The sequence below is a fragment of the Peromyscus maniculatus genome, chromosome 12 (genome assembly GCF_049852395.1).
Source record: "Peromyscus maniculatus bairdii isolate BWxNUB_F1_BW_parent chromosome 12, HU_Pman_BW_mat_3.1, whole genome shotgun sequence".
In the NCBI taxonomy this organism is placed as follows: Eukaryota; Metazoa; Chordata; class Mammalia; order Rodentia; family Cricetidae; genus Peromyscus; species Peromyscus maniculatus.
In genome coordinates this window covers 7,948,098-7,970,158 of record NC_134863.1, presented here as the reverse complement: position 1 = coordinate 7,970,158, position 22,061 = coordinate 7,948,098, and the positions used below count along the sequence as shown (strand labels likewise).

General features: G+C 46.5%; 1 protein-coding gene across 6 annotated transcripts in view; it reads left to right on the top strand.

Annotated features, from left to right (window-relative positions):
* The window catches only part of Map3k13 (mitogen-activated protein kinase kinase kinase 13), a 194,283-nt gene that overhangs the window by 160,944 nt on the left and 11,278 nt on the right, over nt 1–22,061 (top strand). For all 6 annotated transcript variants that reach the window (XM_016006265.3, XM_016006269.3, XM_076548541.1 and 3 more), the window contains 3 exons: nt 7,599–7,708; nt 10,635–10,751; nt 15,923–16,060. In XM_016006265.3, the coding sequence (XP_015861751.1) occupies nt 7,599–7,708; nt 10,635–10,751; nt 15,923–16,060 (365 nt within the window). The remainder of the gene's footprint in view (nt 1–7,598; nt 7,709–10,634; nt 10,752–15,922; nt 16,061–22,061) is intronic.

The following is a 22,061-nucleotide window of genomic DNA, read 5'->3' as shown; positions in this document are numbered from 1 at the left end:
GCCCTCTGCATCAGCTCCTGCCCTGCCAGAGTTCCTGTCCTGACTTCCTTCAGTGATGGACTACAGTGTGGAAGTGTGAGCCGAATAAACCCTCTCCTCCCCAGTTGCTTCTGGCCATGGTGTTTCATCACAGCAGGGTAGCAGAATCTAACTAACACAACTAGATTCCTGAAAGTGATCCACAAATTCAAGTCATTCCCCATCAAAATACCAATTACATTGTCTATGAAACTAGAAAAAAAATCCTGAAAATCATAAGGAAACACAAAACCCAGAAATTCCAAAGTGACCCTAAGCCTGGAGAGTAATGTTGGAAGCGTCACACCACCTGATCTGGACTCTCCAGAGCCCTAGAACAGAAACAGTGTGGCACTGTGTCAAAGCAGACACGGGAACAGCAGAATAAATCACCAACCCAGCCGGTGATCCTCAACAGAGACCAAAAACATACACTGGAACAAAGGTGGCCTCTTCAGGGAACGGTGCTGGGGAAGCTGGGTGTCCACATGTGGACAACAGAGCTGCATCTCTCTCTCTCATACACACAGCCTGCACAAAAGTGGATCAGAAGCCAAACACAAGGCAATACTTAAAGATGCAAGAACAGGCAGGGGCTTTCAGGAAAAGATGCCAGTAGCACAGGAAGTAGCTCTGGGACCCACACATGAGAGTTTGTGAAATTCAAAAGCTAACAGTGACCAGAGTGAACCGCCATCACCAACTCCACAGCCAATGGGGATTAATACCTGGAAAAACAGGGGACCAAAGAAGTGAACACCAAGATAGTCAGTAACGAGATAACAATGAATGAACGGTTCTCAGAAGAACTGCACATGGCCAGGAAATACTTGGAAACGGTGCCCAGCATCCTCTGCCCTCAGGGAAACACAAACTAAGCTGCTCTGAGATTCCATCTCACCCAAGTCAGAGTGGCCATTGGTGAGCGGACACGTGAAAAGAAGGTAATGGGGCTCAGAGCCGGCATTGCTGGAGTTCATGGGAACATCTGACTTGTTACGTGAGCGCTGGATCTGAACTCAGGTCTCCCGGTTCCAGAACAAGCTTCTTAACCCCTGAACTGTATAAATAGACCTATAAAACTGATCTCAGAGCAGAGATCAGAGCAGAGGTCACGTGATCGTCTCTATAGATGCATAAAAGACATTTGACAAGGGTCAGCACGCCTTCATGGCAGAAGCTCTAGAGAAGGGCTGATGAGATGGCTCAGTGGTCAGGGCACTTGCTGCCGAGCCTGGTGACTGAGTTCTACCCCTGGGGCCCAGAGAGCAGAAGAGAATCACACACACACACACACACACACACACACACACACACACTCACACACACATACACACAAATGAAAGAATGAATGAATGAATGAATGAATGAATGAATGAATGAATGAATGTGCTTTTTAAGTCCTGGAGAAGGAAGTTAGGGTTAGACAAAACTACCTTGAAACAATGAAGATTTTATTTGACAAACCTGGAGCCAACATTATACTAACCAGGGAAAAGCAGAAAACCTCTCCTCTAAAACCTGAAACGAAGCCGGGCGGTGGTGGCGCACGCCTTTAATCCCAGCACTCGGGAGGCAGAGCCAGGAGGATCTCTGTGAGTTCGAGGCCAGCCTGGACTACCAAGTGAGTCCCAGGAAAGGCGCAAAGCTACACAGAGAAACCCTGTCTCGAAAAAACCAAAAAAAAAAAAAAAAAAAAATAAAACCTGAAACGAGACAAGAGTTGTCTTGTATTCACCATCCCTTCTTGTATTCAGTGTTGTTATTATTCATTCAAAGCATTAGTTAAAACAATAAGAGAAATATGTAAAGTTTAAAGGTTAAAAGTGAAATGAAATTATCCCTATTTACAGACATGACTGTACACTTAAAAGACTGTAGATTCTGCCAGAAAACTCCTGCATTTAATAAACACATTCAATAAAGTTGCAAAATCTATCAACATACAAAAACCAGCAGCTTTTATAAATATAAAGAATAATTAACTTGTTGAGAAAGAAATTAGGAAGAACATCCCATTAGCAATAGCTCCCCCAAACTAAGAACTTAGAATAAACCTTACCGAGCATCTGAAAAGACATCTGCAATGAAAGCCTCAAGACAATGAGAAAAGAAGTTAAAGAAGACACCAGACATTGGAGAGCCTTCCATCGGCCTGGACTGACAGAATTCGTAAAGTGAAAATGGTCATATTAGCAAAAGTAATCTGAGTCATTGCAATTCCCAACAAAACTCCAGTGACATTTTTCACAGAGCTAGGGAAGAGCATCCTCAAATTCACGTGGAATCACAAAGGAGCATGCGTAGAGAGCAGTCCTAAGCAGACAGAATGGTGCTGGAGGCACTGCGGTACCCGGCCTCAGAGTACACCAAGAGCCATAGTGGTGAACGCCTGCTGGCACTGGCACAGAGACAGACATGTAGGCTTGGATCAGAAATAAACCGCGGCTTCATCTCTGACGGAAGCATCGATACACGGGGGGTGGGGTGGGGGTGGATCCAGTCAACAGACCGTGTTGGCAAAGCTGCATGTCCATCTGCAGAAGAATGAAGTTAGAGCCACATCTCCCACCTGCACAACAACCCACCCAGAGTGGATTAAAGGCCTTCGATAAAAGCTGCAGTTTGAGGCTGGAGATGGCTAGCAGCGAAGAGCACTTGCTGCTCTTGCAGAGGACCTGAGTTCAGATCCCAGCACTCACACCCAGGGGCTCACAACCACCTGTCACTCCAGCTCCAGGGATTCTAATGTCCTCTTCTGACTGCCATGTGCATCTGCTCACCTGTACACATACTCAGACACACACACACACACACACACACACACACACACACACACACACACACACACAGTTTAAAATTAACCATGAGAATAAAGGAGGCATATTCATGGCACTCCTGTGTGTAGCTAGAGTTTTCCTGCCTTGCCCACAGTCAGGACAAATCTTTGTCACCCGCCAGTCCCACAGCCGTTCAGACCCAACCAAGTAAACACAGAGACTTATATTGCTTACAAACTGTATGGCTGTGGCAGACTTCTTGCTAACTGTTCTTATATCTTAAATTAACCATTTCCATAAATCTATACCTTGCCACGTGGCTCGTGGCTTACCGGCATCTTCACATGCTGCTTGTCCTGGTGGTGGCTGGCAGTGACTCTTTCTGCCTTCCTGTTCTTTTATTTCTCCTCTCTGTTAGTCCCACCTATACTTCCTGCCTAGCCACTGGCCAATCAGTATTTTATTTATTGAGCCATACAGAACATCCCCCAGCACCTGTGTGTTTCCTGCTATGCATTCAGATGGACGCCCATGGAAGCACAGAGTCTTCAAACACAGACATGAGACACAGTGTCAGAAACCCATTAGTACTGTCACTGATGTCAGCAAAGATGTGATTTGTTTTTATTTATTTATTTATTTTTGTGAAACAAGAGTAGCAGCAAGTGCTCTCTGGGAAATCTTTCCAATGTAGGATATGGTTGCAAACAGCTTTGCTCCCTTTACTGACAAACTATCTTGTGTCCCAACTTTGAAATGCTAATTTTGGTAGAAGCACTAAGTCAAAAGCCACTGAAACAGTCAATTTAACAATATATATGTTTGGAAAATGTCATATTCTAAGATTTTACTTCAAGAGAGGCTGGAGAGATGGCTCAGTGGTTAAGAGCACTGGCTGCTCTTCCAGAGTCAGAGGACCTGGGTTCAGTTCCCAGCACCCACATGGCACCCTCACACAGAAACACATGTAGGCAAAACACCAATGTACATATAAAAATAAATAAATTATTTTTAGAAGATTTTATTTCAGTGCTCTCAAGCCAGTGTTAACTTTCCTGAAAACCTCCCATATGCAAAGCACTGTGCAGAGCAGCCAAGGGTCTCCAGTCACTTCCCCAGTGGGCCAGCTCACTTGCATGATTGGTCAATAGTCAAGATGAAGTGCTGACCTCACTAGAGGTTCTTCTGGGGCCAGGAGAGGAGAGACTAGGTCAGGGGAGGAGAGGAGAGCGGTACATCGGGCATCCTCTTTAATGTGGGCTGCCAGGTTTCATGACTATCCACGTGTGGCTTGTCAGCAATGCCAGTTTATTGCCTACAGTCTGAGGCTAGGAAGCCCATGACAAGTCCAAGTCCCCAGCAGATCTGGGACATCAGAAAAACACATCCTGCTTCACAGGTGACATTCTTTCTCTGTGGTCTTTCTTCATGGTGAAGGGCAGTCAAGTCCCAGCCTGCTTCCTATCGAGGACTATGGGGGTCCTGCCCCTCAATAGTCCTCTCCCAGGGTCCGGGAAGAATCTACAACCAGCTGTTAATCTAATCTTTGATGATATGAAATGAATCTATGTACACAAAACTTTTTAGTCCATACACGTTACTCTTCTGAGTCAGTTCTCTCTCTACACAGCTTCAGTTCTGCTCTCATGCCTAGTTTCTTTCTTGCCTCATTTCTCTCTACATTTATGTGCTGACCCCTCTAAGTTCTATCTTAATTCTCTCATCTTAGTTCTGCCCCATCTAGGTTCTCATCCATCTAGTTCTTTCCCATCTCAGCTCCTCTCTCATCTTGTTCTTCCTCAGCTTGTTCTTCCCCATCTGGCTCTTCCTCATCGTCCATCTCATTCCTCTAGTCCTCTCTTCTAGCCCTTCAATCTAGTTCTTCCCCATCTCAGTACATTCCTCTCTAGTTCTTACCCATTTAGTTCTTCCATTCTCTTTTCTCCATCTCTTCTCTCTCTGAAAATAAAACTGCCTTTTATCCCTTTGATCCTTATCTCTCCAAGCTATCTCTGCTCCTGCCGTTTCTGGCAAGTGTGCTCGGTTGCTAGGCAACTTGGCTGGGCAACTTCCATCACAACCTGTAAGTTGGAACCCTTTAGTTTTGAGTTAATTGTTAAGGGTGGATCTAAAACTAGAGATAAGACTTTGGAAAAGAGAAGGTTAAGCTTAATTAGCACATCTGCCAGGCCTTCTCAAACAGACAGTCTGGATGCTTGAGTCTGTTCTTAGAGAGTGCAGAGGTATCTCTGATAAGATACTTTTGTCCCTCGGGGATGGTCCTAACCAGATGCTGCTAATGACAATAGTTATAGAAAGGCCTAAATTAGGGATCCTGGCTGCGTTACTGCTCAGAAGTTTATCTAAATATTCCTTTAGTAGAGGGGAAATTATACCCAAAGAATGATGGAAAAGCTACAATAGCACATGAAAAATTCATAGCAGGAAACAGCTAATAATCAAAAGCCAATGTCACCAAGACTCCTTGAGCTTCAGCTTGACCTCTGGAAGGCCCTTGGCTTCTTCCAGGTATTAGCTTGTCATAATCAGCTGAAATCCTACTCCGTATACTTTTGCAGCTTGCAGCAGCTTCCCAGGGATACTTACCCACACCAAAACACAGACGCCCTCCTGACCTATCACCTCCCCAGAGCACCACCTCATCCCTTTTCCTTGGGACTCTCGGGGTGTGAGAACAGAGTTCAGAGTACAGTAATGTCTGTTCTGTTCATTAATCCCTCCAAGGTTTCCTCCCAACACAAAATGTCATTTCTCCCTCAGTAGCTCCTGGTCTGCTTGTTGCAACAATTTTTGCTAGTTGCAATAATTTTTCAACTGCTTAAAAATTGTTTGCAATTTATAATGCCTCCTTGCTAGTTGCAGTAATTTTTCAACTATTTATAAAGTGATGTGTCTTGGTCTGAAGTTGAGACCATATCCGGCTGATGATAATGAAGTATTTGTGAACGGCTAAGTGAAGCAGGAGGAAGGCTGTGACCCTTGACCCTAAACCCTGCCCTGAGCCTGTGTGACCCCCACCCACTCACCTAAATAATGGGGAACGCCGTTCTTCCCTCACTTGAGGAGTCTCTGTGAAGGACTAGTGAAGAACAGGAGCATGGGTGCCCTGTGTGCTGTTGGCTTGTAACGTGCTATTATTTACCTACAGGGAGCTAAGAACTCAGCCTGAGTTGGCTTGTTACCTTCTCAATGCTTCCTCTCATGAGCTCCTAAGGTTAATAAGATGGAGGCTGATTGTATTTTGTCATTATGCTGCTCCATGGGGAATAACTGGGTGTTTCACTCACACACACACACACACACACACACACACACACACACACACACACACACACACACTTCTGCTCTTATTGTCGCAGTGACCTTGCCTCCTCTCACCTGCTGATAAGATGCCCTCAGCATCAACTGTCCATCACCTATGGACAGGGATATGCAGTGAGCTGGGATACTAATCCCTTTTCAAGATTTTGATTTCAGTTCTTTTGGGTGGATGCTGAGAAATGGGATTGCCATGATTAGGAATGTGAAGGACAAGTGTTAGTGGTGGTGTGGGGAAAGCAGAACCTGTGGACTACCAGTGGGGGTGCAGATGGTCCAGGTCTGTAGGAGGCAGCATGGTAGCACCTCCTCAAAAATTCAAAGCCGCACTGCACGTTCTGCATGCTGCAGAAGTTTGTCTCTTAGCATGTGTCTCAAGGTGAAGGAGCAGTCCTCGGGAGAATGTACATTGCTAAAGACACCGGGTTATACTTCCAGCCCACGGAGAAGTCTCCTTGTTAGGCTCTTGTGATGGTAGTCCACACATCAGTTTTCAGAAAACAGCTAAGTGGAGATTTTATTCAGCTGACCTATTGACCCAGCAGGAGTTTGTCAGCTTCTCGGGCTGACTTGGAAATTGTGTCCCATGGAGGGCACAGTGTCCTTTCTCACTCTGTGAGCTCATAGCCACTCTGGATCTCCTTCCCTACAATTCTTTAGCCCCAAATTCTGCCATTGTGTGGTTGTCCTGTTGCTGACCCAAATGTGAAATTCAGCCCCTTCCTTGACTTTTTAAAGTGATTTTTAAGAATTCCAAACAAAAACAAAAATAAACAATAAAAACAAACAGCAACACATCTCACCTCATTAAAACCAAAGGAGAGTTCACTGAGTGTTTGCAAAGTGGAAGTAGCTTTGGTCAACCTGAATCATGTAGTAGACATCGGTCCCTTGGCTCAGTGATCTTGTGAGACTCCTACATTGTTTGCCCCCTCCCTCTCCCCTCTCCCCCCTCCCCCCTCTCCCTCGGCCCACATTCCTGTGCAGGGTACTGCTCTGCCGTGCTCTCTGGGATATTCTGCCCCATCTCTTCTTTTCTAAGCAAAGCCGATGTGGTAGCAGATGTGGAGATACTCAGAACCTCACAGACATGTTAAACACAGTTGTCAGGGCCGGCTTTCTGCCTCCATACTACCTTGCCGTCAGCTGAGCACTTTTTTTTTGTCCCAGAAGTGACTGATCGCTGTGACCTGTGCTGTTTCTGGTGGCCACTGCTGCGGGGAACTGTGAAAGAGAAAGCACTGTGTTCAGGCCCGAGCGTGGGGCTTGCAGTTACAGAAGTAGGAGGTGTTTTGTGAATGATTCCTGGGCGCTTCTTGAACATGTTACCCTGAATAAACTCCTGTAGGAAGTTTGCGGGAAGCGTGGAGAGGCACGGGAGGAAATGACTTTAATGTGGTCCCATGGACACAGCAGGGAAGGAGACGACAGTGTTTACAAAGTCAAACTTTCCTCACTCAGGCCGAATGGAGGGAAGAGGTGAAAAAGCACTTTGAGAAGATCAAGAGTGAAGGGGCCTGTATCCACCGGCTGGACGAAGAACTGATCCGCCGGCGCAGGGAAGAGCTCAGGTCAGCCCACCCCACCCCTGTTCTCACCCGGTGAATCCCACCTCCGTCTCCCCAAGTCTTTTTCCTCGCTTTCCAGCCTTCCATCATTACTGACTTAGCCCTCCTGGGGAACCTGGAAAGACTGGTCTCAAAGAAGCAGGAACAGCGTTGAGCTTACTACAGGCGGGGAGGATGTGCAGAGGGCGGGGTGGGGAAGCTGGCTGATGGATGCTGTTATAATTAGACAGAAAGAAGTTCTCCAATTCTGTGCACACTGGGGTGGTGGCAGGTAACAACAGTGTACTGGATTGCTGGATCGCTTGCTTGAGTCAAGGCCTCACTCTGTGGTCCTTGCTGAATTGGATCTTAGTTTGTAGATTAAGCTGGCCTAGAAATCACAGAGACCTGCCTTCCTCCGCCTCCTGGGTACTGGGATTGTAGGCTTGCACTGTACCACCACACCTAACTTTGGGATTTTTTTTTTTTTAATTAAAGAAGCTAGAAGAAAGGATTTGTAATGTTTCCAACATAAAGAAATGATTATTGTTGGAGGAGACTGTCATAATTACACTGATTTTTTTCATTAATTTCTCATTTTAAATTATATGTGTGAGCTGGACGGTGGTGGCGCACACCTTTAATCCCAGCTCTCGGGAGGCAGAGGCAGGTGGATCTCTGTGAGTTCGAGGCCAGCCTGGCCTACAGAGTGAGTTCGAGGAAAGGCTCCAAAGCTACACAGAGAAACTCTGTCTCAAAAAACCATAAATAGATAGATAGATAGATAGATAGATAGATAGATAGATAGATAGATAGATAGATAGATAGATAGATAAATTATATGTGTGTGTCTGTGTGTGGTATGAACACATGAGTACAGATACCCACAGAGGCCAGGGGGTCAGGTCCCCTGGAACTGGATTTGTAAGTGGTTGTTGAGCCACCTGATATGGGTGCTGGGAATTGAACTCTGGTCCTCTCGAAGAGCAGTACATGCACTTAACAGCTGAACCATCTCTCCTGCCCTGGTTACCCTGATTTGAACACTATACAACAAATATATGTATCAAAATATCACTCGGTACCCTGTAAATATGTACAGCTTTTGTATCAGTTAAAAATAACTAACATAAAGTGCTTGGACCAGCAGGCACACTGGGGAAGGACCTAAGAAGAGGGTGGCTGTGGCAACAGCCCTTCCCAGTCTCCAGGATCTGAGCCATTATGGTTCTGTTTCTTAATCTCAGGGGCGTGGGTTCGTGCCCCACGTTGGGCACCAGATATTGGAGAAATTATTTTGGCCACTCCACGTAGTTAAAAGGATATTTATTTAATGGCGTAACTCACAAATTAAGTAATGGGTAGGTCGCAGGGTCTGGGGAAGGTGTAATGCAGTCCAGCGGTGTTCTCCGGAGCTCTGCACAGTCAATCTCCACCGGTCAGCGTTCCGGCACCGAGAGAGTGCCCAGAGAGAGCGCTCACCCATCCAGCTCTCGGGTCCCCAGGCGCCTCCCCTCGCCCCACCTCGTAGGCGTGACAGTTGCCAGAGTCTCAATGGGGGTTGGAACTTCCAGAACCAAGCTGGAATGGCTACCCACTACATAAACTAGATTCTGATGGCCAGGAAAAAAAAAAAAAACTTAACATTTGAGTAATAAAAAGAGACCATGTGGCTGGAGAGATGGTTCCGTGGGTAAAGGTCTTGCACAGGAGTGTGAGGATCTGAGTTCGAAATCGGGGCATGGCAGCTATGATCCGAGAGCTCCTGGGGCAGGATGGGAGGCAATGCCAGGAGACTCCCCAGAAGCTTGTGGGCCGGCCAGACTGGGCTGTGCAGTGCAGAGGTAAACTGAGGGCCTCCAGCACAGTTAGGTGAGGAACACACTTCACACGCACACACACCGTGGCGTGTGCCCACTATGCACACACCGCTCCCTTCGCTTGTCTTCTTACCCTCTCCTCTCAACTCTGCGTCCCTCCTTCAACGTCCTCTGAACACAGATTCCTTTTTTTTCCCTATGTGCATTGGTATTTTGCTCACATGTCTGTCTGTGTGAAGGTGTCAGATCCCCTGGAACTAGAGTTACAGACAGTTGTGAACTGCCATGTGGGTGCTGGGAATTGAACCTAGGTCCTCTGGAAGAGCAGCCAGTGCTCTTAACCACTAAGCCATCTTGCCAGCCCTGAACACAGATTCTTAGGGCACTTCCACGGTTCTTGGTGCCATTGGAGGCCAGGAATTTCTAAGCTCCAGTTCCCAGCCTCAAGACCTCCTAAGGCATAGTCAACATAACTATGGTATTAGGCAGTTAGGCCTCTGTGACAAAATGCCTTAGATTTAGCAATTTATAAACAGAAGAAATGTACTGCTCGTGGTTCTGGGAGCAGAGCAGTTGAACACCAAAGCACCAGCGAATTCAGTATCTAGTGAAGACCCGTTCACACTATCATGGCACCCGCATGTGTCCTCACACGGTGGAGAAACAGAAGGCTCCCTCGAAGACCTCCCTGCCGCCACCTCCAGTACTGTCCCCTTAAGGGTGAAGGTTTACGTTTGAATCTGAGGGTAAACACTGAGGCCACACCAACCCAGATAAGATCACTGCCGTGGATAAGCATATGATCGTGGTGTTAACATTAAATTATGTCCGTTCATATGTGAATATGTTACATTGTATCAAGGTTGTGCCAGTGTACAGAAATGAGTACACAGACTGTACTCTCACTTTGTCGATGGCCCGCCTGGCTCTCTGTGTGGCTGGAGGGGCCCTCAGGATAAAACACAGACCTCAGACTTTCCATCCCCCATTCCTTGTCTGAATCACTGGGTTAAGAAAATTTTAAAATAGAAACCCCCGGGGCTGCGCTTTGAAGTGAGCCACTGTGCATGTTTCATTAGAGCCAACCTCGGGTCTCCTCGGCCTGGCTCATCCTGTGTTTCCCTTCACAGACATGCCCTGGACATCCGGGAGCACTATGAGCGAAAGCTTGAGCGGGCCAACAATCTGTACATGGAGCTGAGCGCCATCATGCTGCAGCTGGAAATGCGAGAGAAGGAGCTGCTGAAGTAGGTATTCCGGCCGGCGGCAGCCCTCGCTGCTCCGGGTCTGTCTGTCAGCTGCGCTTGCACGGTGCTGCTGCAGTGAGCATGCTCATGTTTTAGTTACTCGGTCAACATTCCTTAAGGACTGCGGTCTGCAGGTCCCCGCCAGAGTGAGGCATACATGTTAGCAGAGTGGCTGCAGGTCTGATTCGGGACCACGTGGTGGACTGGCATGTGTACGTCTCTCTGCCGCGTGCGTGGTTCAGAGAGGGGCTCCATTTTCGGAAGAACTTCGTGTGGATAAGACAAGGCTTGTTGACCCATGGGAAGTACAGTTCTGCTGAAAACTGTGCCCGGGATCCCCGGTGCTGCCAAACGACTGTGGGGTCTGCACCCCAAAGAAGCAAAGCTTCTGCCCTTTGTTGGGTTGAAGAAGAAACAGATAATGCATGAGTTTGAGCAGAATAAGATTGAGTTCATTTAACGCCGGGCAGTGGTGGCACACGCCTTTAATCCCAGCACTTAGGAGGCAGAGCCAGGTGGACTCTGTGAGTTCGAGGCCAGCCCGGTCTACAGAGTGAGTTCCAGGAAAGGCGCAAAGCTACACAGAGAAACCCTGTCTCGAAAAACCAAAAAAAAAAAGATTGAGTTCATTTAAATTCAGTACCTTCAGGTTGTTTGCTTAAACTTGAATAGCAGCCTTGTTATACAAAGGGGAGTATGGTAGAACTTGTAGACAAACTCTGCTCTCCCCCCCCACCCCGCCCCCGTCTATCTAAAAGATAATTCACTGTATACATTTTATTTACAATTTTATACACTGAATTAATATGAAGGGACCTCTTTTCTACTTGAAGTATTTTTCAAGTTAGTTATTTGAGAATTTTGTACGATGAGCTGACTTTTGACCGTATTCAGCCCTCACCCATCTGCTCCCAGATCCACCCCCCCCCACTTCCCTACCCAACTGTAAACGGAAGTTTTCCCATCTTGCAGCTGCTCTATAGTTATAGTTTTCCTTGTTACAAAATTCAGAAAAGAAACTCACGAAAGAAGTGTAAAGTGTATAAGGTTGACAGACAAAAGCATAGTTTGGGGATGGTAATACAAGTTAGGATAGAAAGTGAGTTAGGTACCACACTTTGGACTCACCAAGATAGGATAGATAATGGATTATTTTCCCTGAATTTGTCAAATGCTAATGGACTGGACATTGTCAATATAATTATTGCCTATATATTTATATAGTTATTGTACTTATTATATATAGTTTTACTTTGTTAGTTAAAACCTTCACTTTTAGCTGGGTGGTGGCGGCGCACATCTTTAATCCCAGCACTTGGGAGACAGAGCCAGGTGGATCTCTGTGAGTTCAAGGCCAGCCTGGTCTACAGAGCGAGATCCAGGACAAGCACCAAAACAACACAGAGAAACCCTGTTTTGAAACAAACAAACAAAGAAAGAAAGAAACAAAAAACCTTTGGGCTGGAGGGTTGATGGCTCAGAGGTTAAAAGCACTGACCGCTCTTCCAGAGGTCCTGAGTTCAATTCCCAGCAACCACATGATGGGCTCACAACCATCTATAATGGGATCTGATGCCCTCTTCTGGCCTGCAGGCAGAACACTATATACATAATAAATAAATCTTAAAAAAAACAAACAAACAAAAAAAAAAACCTAACATTTTATTTAGACAAAAAGGGGAAATGTTGTGTGATAGTTTGACTGTGTTCTGACAAATAAAGCTTGCTTGGAGTCAGAGGGCGGAGCTAGCCACTAGCTGAACAAAATTAACCATAGAGTTTTGGAGGATTGTAGACAGAGAGGAGATAGGAAGTGATAAGGTGGGGTGGAGAGAGGATCTCAGTCCTTTTGGATGGAGGAACCGCAGAGGTAGGAAGCAACTGTGGCTGCTCCCCTGCTTCTCTGATCTTTCAAGTCTTCACCCCAATATCTGACTCCTGATTTTTCATTGATAAGATTAATTAAATTAATGCTTCACTAAACCAGCTTTATACCCCCTATGGCCACTCTTAAAGAAATCCAGTTCTCCCTCTTTGAGCAGCTATCAATTGCCAGCAGCTCCTTGGCTTTGGAATGGGACTTCATGTCAAACTCCTCTCTCCTTGCTAGGATTTGGTCTGGCTTGAGCTTGCACAGGGCGTATGCACACTGTCATAGCCAGTTTAAAGTCATGTGTGCAACTGTCCTCTTGTTTCCAGAGAACACTGTTTTCTCAGGATTTGTTCCCCACCTGTCTCCTACAGTCTCTCTACCCCTTATTCCACCATGACCTCTGAGCCTTGAGACAGGGTATGATACTTATATTCCATTTAGGAATGAACATTCCACAACAGCTAGCTGCAGGTCTCTGTGTTAATCACCATCTACTTCAACTGGAAGCTTCTCAGAGGAGAGCTGAGAGGTGCATAAATCTATAGGTGTAAGGAGAAGTCATTAGGAGTCAGTTTAATACTCTGTCCATTTAGCAGAATAGTAGGAGGTTCTCCCGTAGGCCTATGGCCTGTGTAGCCAGAGCTGCTCGGCCTGACGATGATGCCAGCGTGGGCTTCAGATAATGGAGTGGGAGGGACTTCAGTCCGAGTGAGAAAGGGGTGGTTACTCCTGTGCTGTTTGTACCACCGTTGCACCAGCAGGCATGCCTTGCCACACTGGTCATTATTGTAGGTCTCAGGGTTCACAGCAGGCAAGACTGCAACTACTTTCCTCTTCCACTAGCATACGTGGGACCTTCCAGCACTATGAGAGCTAGAGATGAAGCTTCCACATCAGTACCAGCTTCATACTTCTGTGCTCTATGATTCGAGTACAAGTTCTTCAGCAATAGGGTCTTACTGTCAGGTTCTGGAGGGTAAACCCAAAGCATTGGCAATAGGTTGTAATAGCCTGTAATGTTTTGGATTTATGGAATCTCAATGGAGCCCAAACTACAAAAGAAGTAACCTATTCCTTGCACTAAGATTTTTATTTGTTAGCCTATGGAGTCTAGTAAGAGCATTGTTGAATCTTTATAGGGTAATCTCTCTCTCTCTCTCTCTCTCTCTCTCTCTCTCTCTCTCTCTCTCTCTCACACACACACACACACACACACACACACACACACACACACACACACACGAGAGAGAGAGAGAGAGAGAGAGAGAGAGAGAGAGAGAGAGAGAGACAGAGAGAGAGAGAGAGAGAGAGAGAGAGAGAGAGAGAGAGAGAGAGAGAGCTTCTACAGTAGTGGGTTGGTTTCCATTTATCTGTTTTGAAGAGTCTCTAGAGTTATGTATCCCTCCCCATATTCCCTCCTTTACCTTGCTCTCCCATTCCCCATGCCAATTTAACCCATCCTGTTACGCTCATCCTCTTAAGCTTTTATACCACTGCTTTTAGTATCCTCTGCCTTAAAGCACCCCCTTACCCTCTTATTATTTCCCTGACCTCTGTGAATAGTCTAAATGAAATGTACCTATCTGAAAATTCAGTGCTAGCATCCACAGATGAGACAAAGGTTAGTCATCTCATTCAGTATGATTATTTCCAGCTCCATCCATTTCCCGGCCAATTTCATATTGTTTTCTTCATTTTAAGGTTTTTCCAGTTTTCTTTTCTTTTTTTTTTTTAAATTGTATGTATATTATGGTTATTTTGCCTGTGCCTATGTCTGTGTACCAAGTGCATAGAGTGCCCATAGAGGACAGAAGAAGGCATCAGATCCTGGAGTTACAGATGGTTGTGAGCCACCATGTGGTTGCTGGGAATCAAACCTAGGACCTCCAGAAGAGTAGCCAGTGCTCTTAACTACTCAGCCATCTCTCCAGCCCCATCTCATTTTTTTCGTAATAGCTGAATAATATACCGTTGTGTAAATGAAACCCCTTTTCATTACTCACTTATTCATGGATGTCTAGGCTGTTTCCATCTCCTGGAGATTGTGACTAGCGCAGCACTGAGCCTGGACGAGTGGGCATCTTTAGAGTAGGGTATGGAGCAAGAACAGTGTGGCTGAGTCATGTGATTGATCTCTCTCGCTTTTTGAGGAAACTTCACACTGACTTCCGTAGTGGCTGCACCAGTTTACACTCCCAACAGCAGTGAATGAGTGTTCTCCTCCACCTACAGCGATGCCAGCATTTGTTATCATTTATTTGGGGGGCGTTCTTTTGTTGTTGTTTTGGTTTGGTTTCTTTTTTCTTTTTTGGTCGTATATGTTCTAATTAGGGTAAGATGAAATTTCAAAGAGGTTTTTATTTGCATTTCCCTGATGTCTAAGAATGTTGAACATTTCTTAAAAATGTTTCTCATCCATTTGTGTTTCATCTTTTGGGAATTCTGCTTAGTTCTCTGCCACATTGGATCTGGAGTTATAGACAGTTGAACTACCTAACATGAGTGCTGGGAATTGAACTCAGGTCCTCTGGAAGAGCAGCCAGTGCACTTAACCACCAAGCCATATCCCCAGTGCCCACTTGTTCTGTAGAGGATGCTTAATATAGTGCTCTGGTTAGCAACCCCCTGATTAGATTCTGTTTTTCCTCTTCAGTAGGTAGGGGACTAGGAGGGTGTCTTCCGGTTCCACAGTTGTGGGGTTTCCCTTTTTCCTCACAGCCTGTTGGCCACCAGGCCATGAGGACAAGGGGCAGAAGCGATTACAAAGAGCTCTGAACAGCCCGTGAGCACAGTGGAGATCTCTGTCCGGGATATAACTTCAGTGAGTCAGCTCAACTGTATTCCAGAGTGAGGGGAGAGATAAAGGATGGGGTAGTGGCTGGGGAATCACCTAATTTGCATTAAACAGCACACTCCTATCATAAAGCTCCTAGTACAAGTCTTAGTTATCATACGTGGAATCACAGTCCTATAGTAATGTTCCCAGCACAATGTCTAGTTACCATATGGGCAGCTGGGAGAAGCTTCTGCAGGGAACTGCATCCAGGGTCATTCTAGAGGTAAGTCAGACATCTGGGCCTAGAGACAGTCTCCAAGTAAGGTCAGGTAGAGAACAGGGCGCCTTTCTGGGGTGAGGAGGTGGAAGTTGTCCATGTTGCCGAGCTCAGAGACAGCTAGCAGGCTATGGTAGACTAAAACCTCAGGCCCTCAGGGCCTCCCATGGTACCATCTTAGATCATCTCTGTCCTGCCTTTCTGTCTACCAAAACCAAAGAGTGGTTTTTTTCTTCGTCCCACAGGAGAGAGCAAGCGGTGGAAAAGAAGTATCCTGGGACCTACAAGCGACACCCTGTCCGTCCAATAATCCACCCCAATGCCATGGAGAAACTCATGAAAAGGAAGGGTGTGCCCCACAAGGCTGGAGTTCAGACTAAACGGTGAGAAAACTGCATCCGTCCAGCTGACATTTCGCTGAATGGGGTCACCTGCAAAAGGGCAGTCCCAGATGTTGTAGCCTTTCTGTAGCTCACCAGCAGCTCATGGCCTGTGGTAAAACCAAGTAGGGAGATGAGAGAGCATGGCACAGCCCCCAGAAGTCTCGTTTTTACTGCCTGGGGCACTCTGTTTTAGCTCCAAATACAGGACAAGGATGTATACAACAGGGACAGTCAGGCTGGTTGAAACTCCAGTTCTGCTTTATAAGTGTGTGCCTTGGGCCAGGTCACTCGGCCTTTTTCAAATCCAGTATCCTCATGGGTAAATGGTATCATTCTGTTACATGGGATTTCTTTCTATTCTTATAGCCCTTAGAAACAACTGAGTTAATCGTAATTCTTTATTTTTGACACAGTGGTCTGTGCATATTTTATCAATGTGTTTACTTAGCTCTTCTTAATAACGTGAAACTCACCACCAAAAATAAAAACAGGGCATTGATAATTATGTACACCTAGCTGAGTGGTTCCCCATACTCTACCTCTGTGCGGAATTTTTATGGCTTTTGTTTTGGTTCTGTTGGTTTGTTTGCTAGGCAGTCACTCACACTGGCCTCATACTCATTAATGTCCTCCTGTCTCAATCTCTTAAGTAGCCAGAGTAACAAACGTGTGATCACATCTCACTGTGAAGTCTGAATAGTGTGAAATCACCTTTAGGGCACTGGTGTGCAAAAGCAGGGTTTAGTTTTTAAGAGATCATTCTTTCCTTGTTTGTTTGTTTGTTTGTTTGTTTTTGTGTTTTGGTTTTTCTAGACAGGGTTTTTCTGTGTAGCCCTGGATGTCCTCAAATTTTCTCTGTAGACCAGGCTGGCCTCGAACTCAGAGATCCGCCTACCTTTGCCTCCTGAGTGCTGGGATTAAAGGTGTGCATCACCATGCCTAGCTTCTTTCCCCATTTATAACACTGGCTTTACACTGGTTTAATCTCAGTGGAGTTACATCTCTGTGTAGAATGTATGTTTAGCTGCGTGGGGCCCCAAGTTCAATGCACCTTCCAAAACAGAATACCTTTTCACTCCTTTTTAGAATTACCAAATGCTGTGGAGCCTTATAATTCTGACATGCCAGAGAACTGGCTCCATCCCAGACAGGTTGCTATAAAGGAGAGAATGTCCTGGGCTTGTAAGACTCAAACCAAATGCAATAAGAAAATGGGAAGGAGAAATACAAGCCAAGAATGTTTCTCTAACTAACTTTTAAATATTTATTAACTTAGAAAGTAGTAAGGGGTTTTTTTTTTATGACGTTTTCATACATTCTTAGATTTGGTTGACTTTCCCTGCAATTCTCTTCTCTCTCCTCTTCCCTACCTTGAAGCGTGATCCTAATTAGTCTTAACGATCAAGGAAAACCTGGAGTCAGATATTGGGATAAAAGCTGAAAGATCAGAGAAGCAGAGCGGCAGCCACCACAAACTTCTTACCTCTGTGAAATCTCAGACCTAATAGGTGGATGATTCTGTCTCTAGGAATCCTCAGACTGAATGGGCTGAGACCCTGTCTCTACCCACCTTATATTCCTGTTTCCAGTTGCCAAATGCTGGGATCAAAGGCATGTGCCACCTAAGTGCTGGATCAAAGACATGAGATCCCAAGTGCTGGGATTAAAGGTGTGTGTCACCACCACCCAGCCTGTTTCTCTTTTAGACTGGTTCAATCTCTGTAGCCCAGGATGGCCTTGAACTCCTGATCTTCCTGCTTCTCCTCCCAAGTGCTGGGATTAAAGGTGTGTGCCACCACTGCCGAGTCTATGGTTAACTAGTGGTCAGCTCCACCCTCTGATCTCCAGGCAAGCTTTATTTGTCAGAACACAAACAGAGTATCACACAACATTATGTCCCATCTTCATGCTCCCCATCCCTGCTTAAACCCTTCCACCCTTCGTAATCTCCCCCCACACTCCTATCAGATGTGTTCTGTAAACCCCCACCCCCTTTTCTCCCCGAAGCCTTTCCCCTGACTCTCAGGGGCCCCTTTCTGGTTTTCTGACCTCCACACATGCTCATTCACACAAATACATCTGTCTACGTTCGAAGCCGGGATCCATATATGACAAAGAACATGGGGAGTTTGTCTTTCTGAGCCTGGGTTACCTCACTAAATATAATATTTTTCAGATCCATCCATTTTCCTGAATTTTTCATAATTTCATTTTTCTTCACAGCTGAATAAAATTCCATTGTGCATATGTACCTCATTTCCATCCTCCTCCCTTCTGTTGATGTGTGTGTGGACTGCTTCCATTTCCCGCCTGCTGTGAGTCGAGCTGCAGTGAACACGTGTGTGCATGTGTCTCTGTGGTAGGTGTATCACAGGAGTGCTAACACCAGGGCGTGTGGTAATTCTAGTTCTAGCTTTTGGAGGAGCTCTTGCTTTCCACAGTGGCTGCACCGTCTCCACTCCCACCAAGCGTGAATGAGTCCCTTTCTCCACACCCTTGCCAGCATTTGTGGGCATTCGTTTTCTCGATCGTCACTAACTGAGGTGAGAGGAATTTCAGAGCGGTTTCAGTTGGCGTTTCCCTGGTGGCTAAGGGTGTGAGCCGCTGTTTTTTCAGTGTGTGTGTGTGTGTGTGTGTACATGGGTGTGCCCATGTGTACAGGTGCACATGTACGTATGTACATATGGAGAGAGGTCATTCTTGGCTGTTGCTCCTCAGATGACATCCACATCGTTCTTTTGAGACAGGGTCTCACACCGGCCTGCAGTCCGCTAAGTAGGCTGGCTGGCCAGTGGGTCCCAGGTCTACCTGTCTCTGCTTCCCCCCCACCTGAAGCTGACCATGCAGCCACACCTGGCTTCTTTTTTAAACATGGGTGCTGGGAATCAGACTCAGCTCCTCCTTCTGTGGGAAGCGCCTTGCTGACTGAGCTGTCTCCCCAGCCCAGTCAGCTTTGTTTAGTCTTTATCGGCCATTTGTATTTCTTCTTCTGAAGATGTTTCATTCAGTTCCTTAGCCTTTCTTTCTTTTTTTTTTTTTTTTTTTTTTTTTTTTTTTAATTTTGGTCACTTATTTTCTTGTTTGTTTTTGGGGCTCTTTATATATTTGCATATTGATCCTCTGTCAGGTCTTTAGCCAGGGAAGACTTTTACTCCTGTTCTGAAGGCTGCCCCTTCATTCGGTTAACTTGTTTCCTTTGTTGTGGGTTGTGGAGACACTTTTTAACTTCATGAGGTCCTACTTGTGAGTTGTTTTCTTATTTCCTGAGTGCCAAGAGTATTTCAGAAGGCTGTGTGGATAGTGAACATTCTAACATAGTAGTACAACTACTGAGATCCTAACTACTAAGGACCACATCACGAGCTAGTTCCAGGTCTCTATTAACTTATTTCCCTGACCATCAAGAGTTGAGAAACTGTTTCCAGTGGCAGCTGGCACCGTCCTTGTTGCCTGGCTGTACCTTCAGGGTGGAGGTTGTCGATCATTAGATACTTCAGTCATTTCCAAGGTAGAGATTCAGAGACCTTGGGAGAGATCAGAGAGAAGAGCCCAGGCAGCGTCTGAAGTCTCCATCTTAGCTTACCGTTTAGTCAAGAACTAGAAGGGAATTGGGTGGGGTTCTATTTGCTTTTCGTTACTATGATAAAACATTGACCAAAACCAACTTGGGAGGAAAAGGTTTTTTGTTTGGTTGGTTTTTGGCTTACAGGTTACAGCCAATGGTCCAGGGCAGCCAAGGCAGGACTCAAGCAGAGACCGTGGAGGAACACTGCTTACTGGCTTGCTTCCAGGCTTGCAATCAGATAGCTTCCTCCTACAGCCCAGGCCATGTGTCTAGGAATGCCTAGCCGCAGTAGACGGGGCTCTAATCTATCAGCTAATAATTAAAAAAATACCTCATGGTTACACCCACAGGCAAATCTGATAGAGGTAATTCTTCAGTAAAGGGTCCCTCTTGGGACGATATGTCAAATGACAAGCAAGATCCGCCATCACAGTTTCATGGTTGGCCCTCCTGGCCTGTCTGAAAGAAAGGCTTGAGCTAGGAAAGAGCTCTGCCCTGGAGTGAAAGTCTCCCAGGTCAAAGAGTCAGTTCCTCTTTGTGATACTGAATGCAGCTATGAAGTGGCTGGTGTAACAGGGGGAGCCAGGCACTTTCCTAGTGTGAAGTGGTAGAGCAAGGTTGCTCCGTGGGCTTTGCCTGTCTCCTATCTTGGGACAGTTCTCAGCTCTCCTTTGGATGCCACGGCAGCCTGTTACCTTGAAAGTGCATGCCTCTGGCCCAGCCCTGGAGGACTCCCTTGTCTCAGTAGAAGCTCTTGAACCTCTTCCATCCGGGTCCTCTCTACAGCTCAAGCTGACCCGCAGCGGTGCCTGTTTGCAGTGCTCTGGGGCTTGTACAGTGGTGTCCCCGATGCTGCAACCGAGCGGGGAGGGACTAGGGCAGCATGCAGAAGGGGCTGCTGCCTGCCCTCTCCCAACCAAGGCCGCCACATCTGGGTGCCTCATGATTAGCCGAGAGAGTGTTTCTGCTGCTTAAAAAAGGAATGTGTGGACCTTCGAGCTCTAAAATCTCCTGCTGGTTTGTGTCCTGTCTGGTCCTGAAGACAGAGAGCTGCTGTGTGGCAAGAGAGAAGAGATCCTGAATCCATCCATCAGCACAGAAACCTGGTTTACATGTGGGCTGAGATCTCCTTTCATGCTCTGGCCTCCTCCTGCATGTGACCTCCACAACTGGTCCTGTGGGCACTGGGACACCGAGTCAGGCCTCCTCCCATTAGGACGGAAGTAGAACATTAGGTTGGGGGTGTACCCAGGTGAGGTTGGGGGTGTACCCAGGTGCTAGAGTGTTCTTACAGCACGCACAAAGCCCCAGATTCAGTTCCCAGTGGGGCACAAGCAGGCACAGTGACATGCGCCTTCGGTTGCAGCACTGAGGAGGTAGAAGCAGGACGATTAGCTCAAGGTGATCCTCAACCAAGTTCAAGACCAGCTTGAGCTGGGGACCCTGTCTCAAGGGAGGAAAAGTAGAATCCACTGTGGCTTCTCACCAGCCCTTTCTTGCTGCCTTTGTCTATCCCCCGGGCTCTTTCTCCCTCTCAGACCCCTCCTTTCCTGCCTGCCTTTAGGATTTATTGAGTACCTGCTGTATACAGGATGGATCTTTCCAGTAGACCGTGTCTAGACCAAACTCCTTGAGCGTTTTAGATCTTGCATATGAGCCTGAGGTTTGTTCTGTGGTGCCATATACCTCTTCCCTTTGGGATAGACAGCATGCCCAGATGTATTAGACAGATGTCTGATGTGAGCAACCTCCCACGCCCATACCTTGCTGTGAGGGTACCAGGCTGACAGCCAAGATCACAAGGAAGACATTAAGGACCTTGTAGAACAAAGCTAGTGACCCAGAATCCAGAGGAATAGAAGCTGCCAGTAAGACGGCCCAGCTGACAACACCATGCAAGCCTGATGACCTGAGTTCAGTCCCCAGATCCCACGGTAGAAGGAGAGAACTGACGCCCCAAAGTTATGCTCTGTCCTCCATATATGCACCATGGAGCACACGAACACACACACACGAACACACACACACGAACACACACACACACACACACACACACACACACACACACACACACACACACACCCTGTGTACCTCCCACAAGAATAATTAGATTTTAGAAAGAAATCACTGGGAGTGGACATGTAGATTGTTTCCCAGGTCTGCTGTTTTAAACAGTGCTGTCCTGTATCATTAAGCAGCTCTCTGTGTACACCTGCTGTCTCTATTGGATAAATCCCTGTGTCGGTGAATGCTGACTGAAAGGGTATGTGAAACCAGGTGGGTGGCTCACAGTACTAGGTCCAGTACTCAGGAGGCTGAAGCAGGAAGATCGCCATGAGTTTGGGACTAGCCTGGGCTACAGAGTAAGATCCTATCTCAAACAGACACACAATAACAACAAAGTGTGTAGGCCTAGGCATATAGCTGAACAGTAAG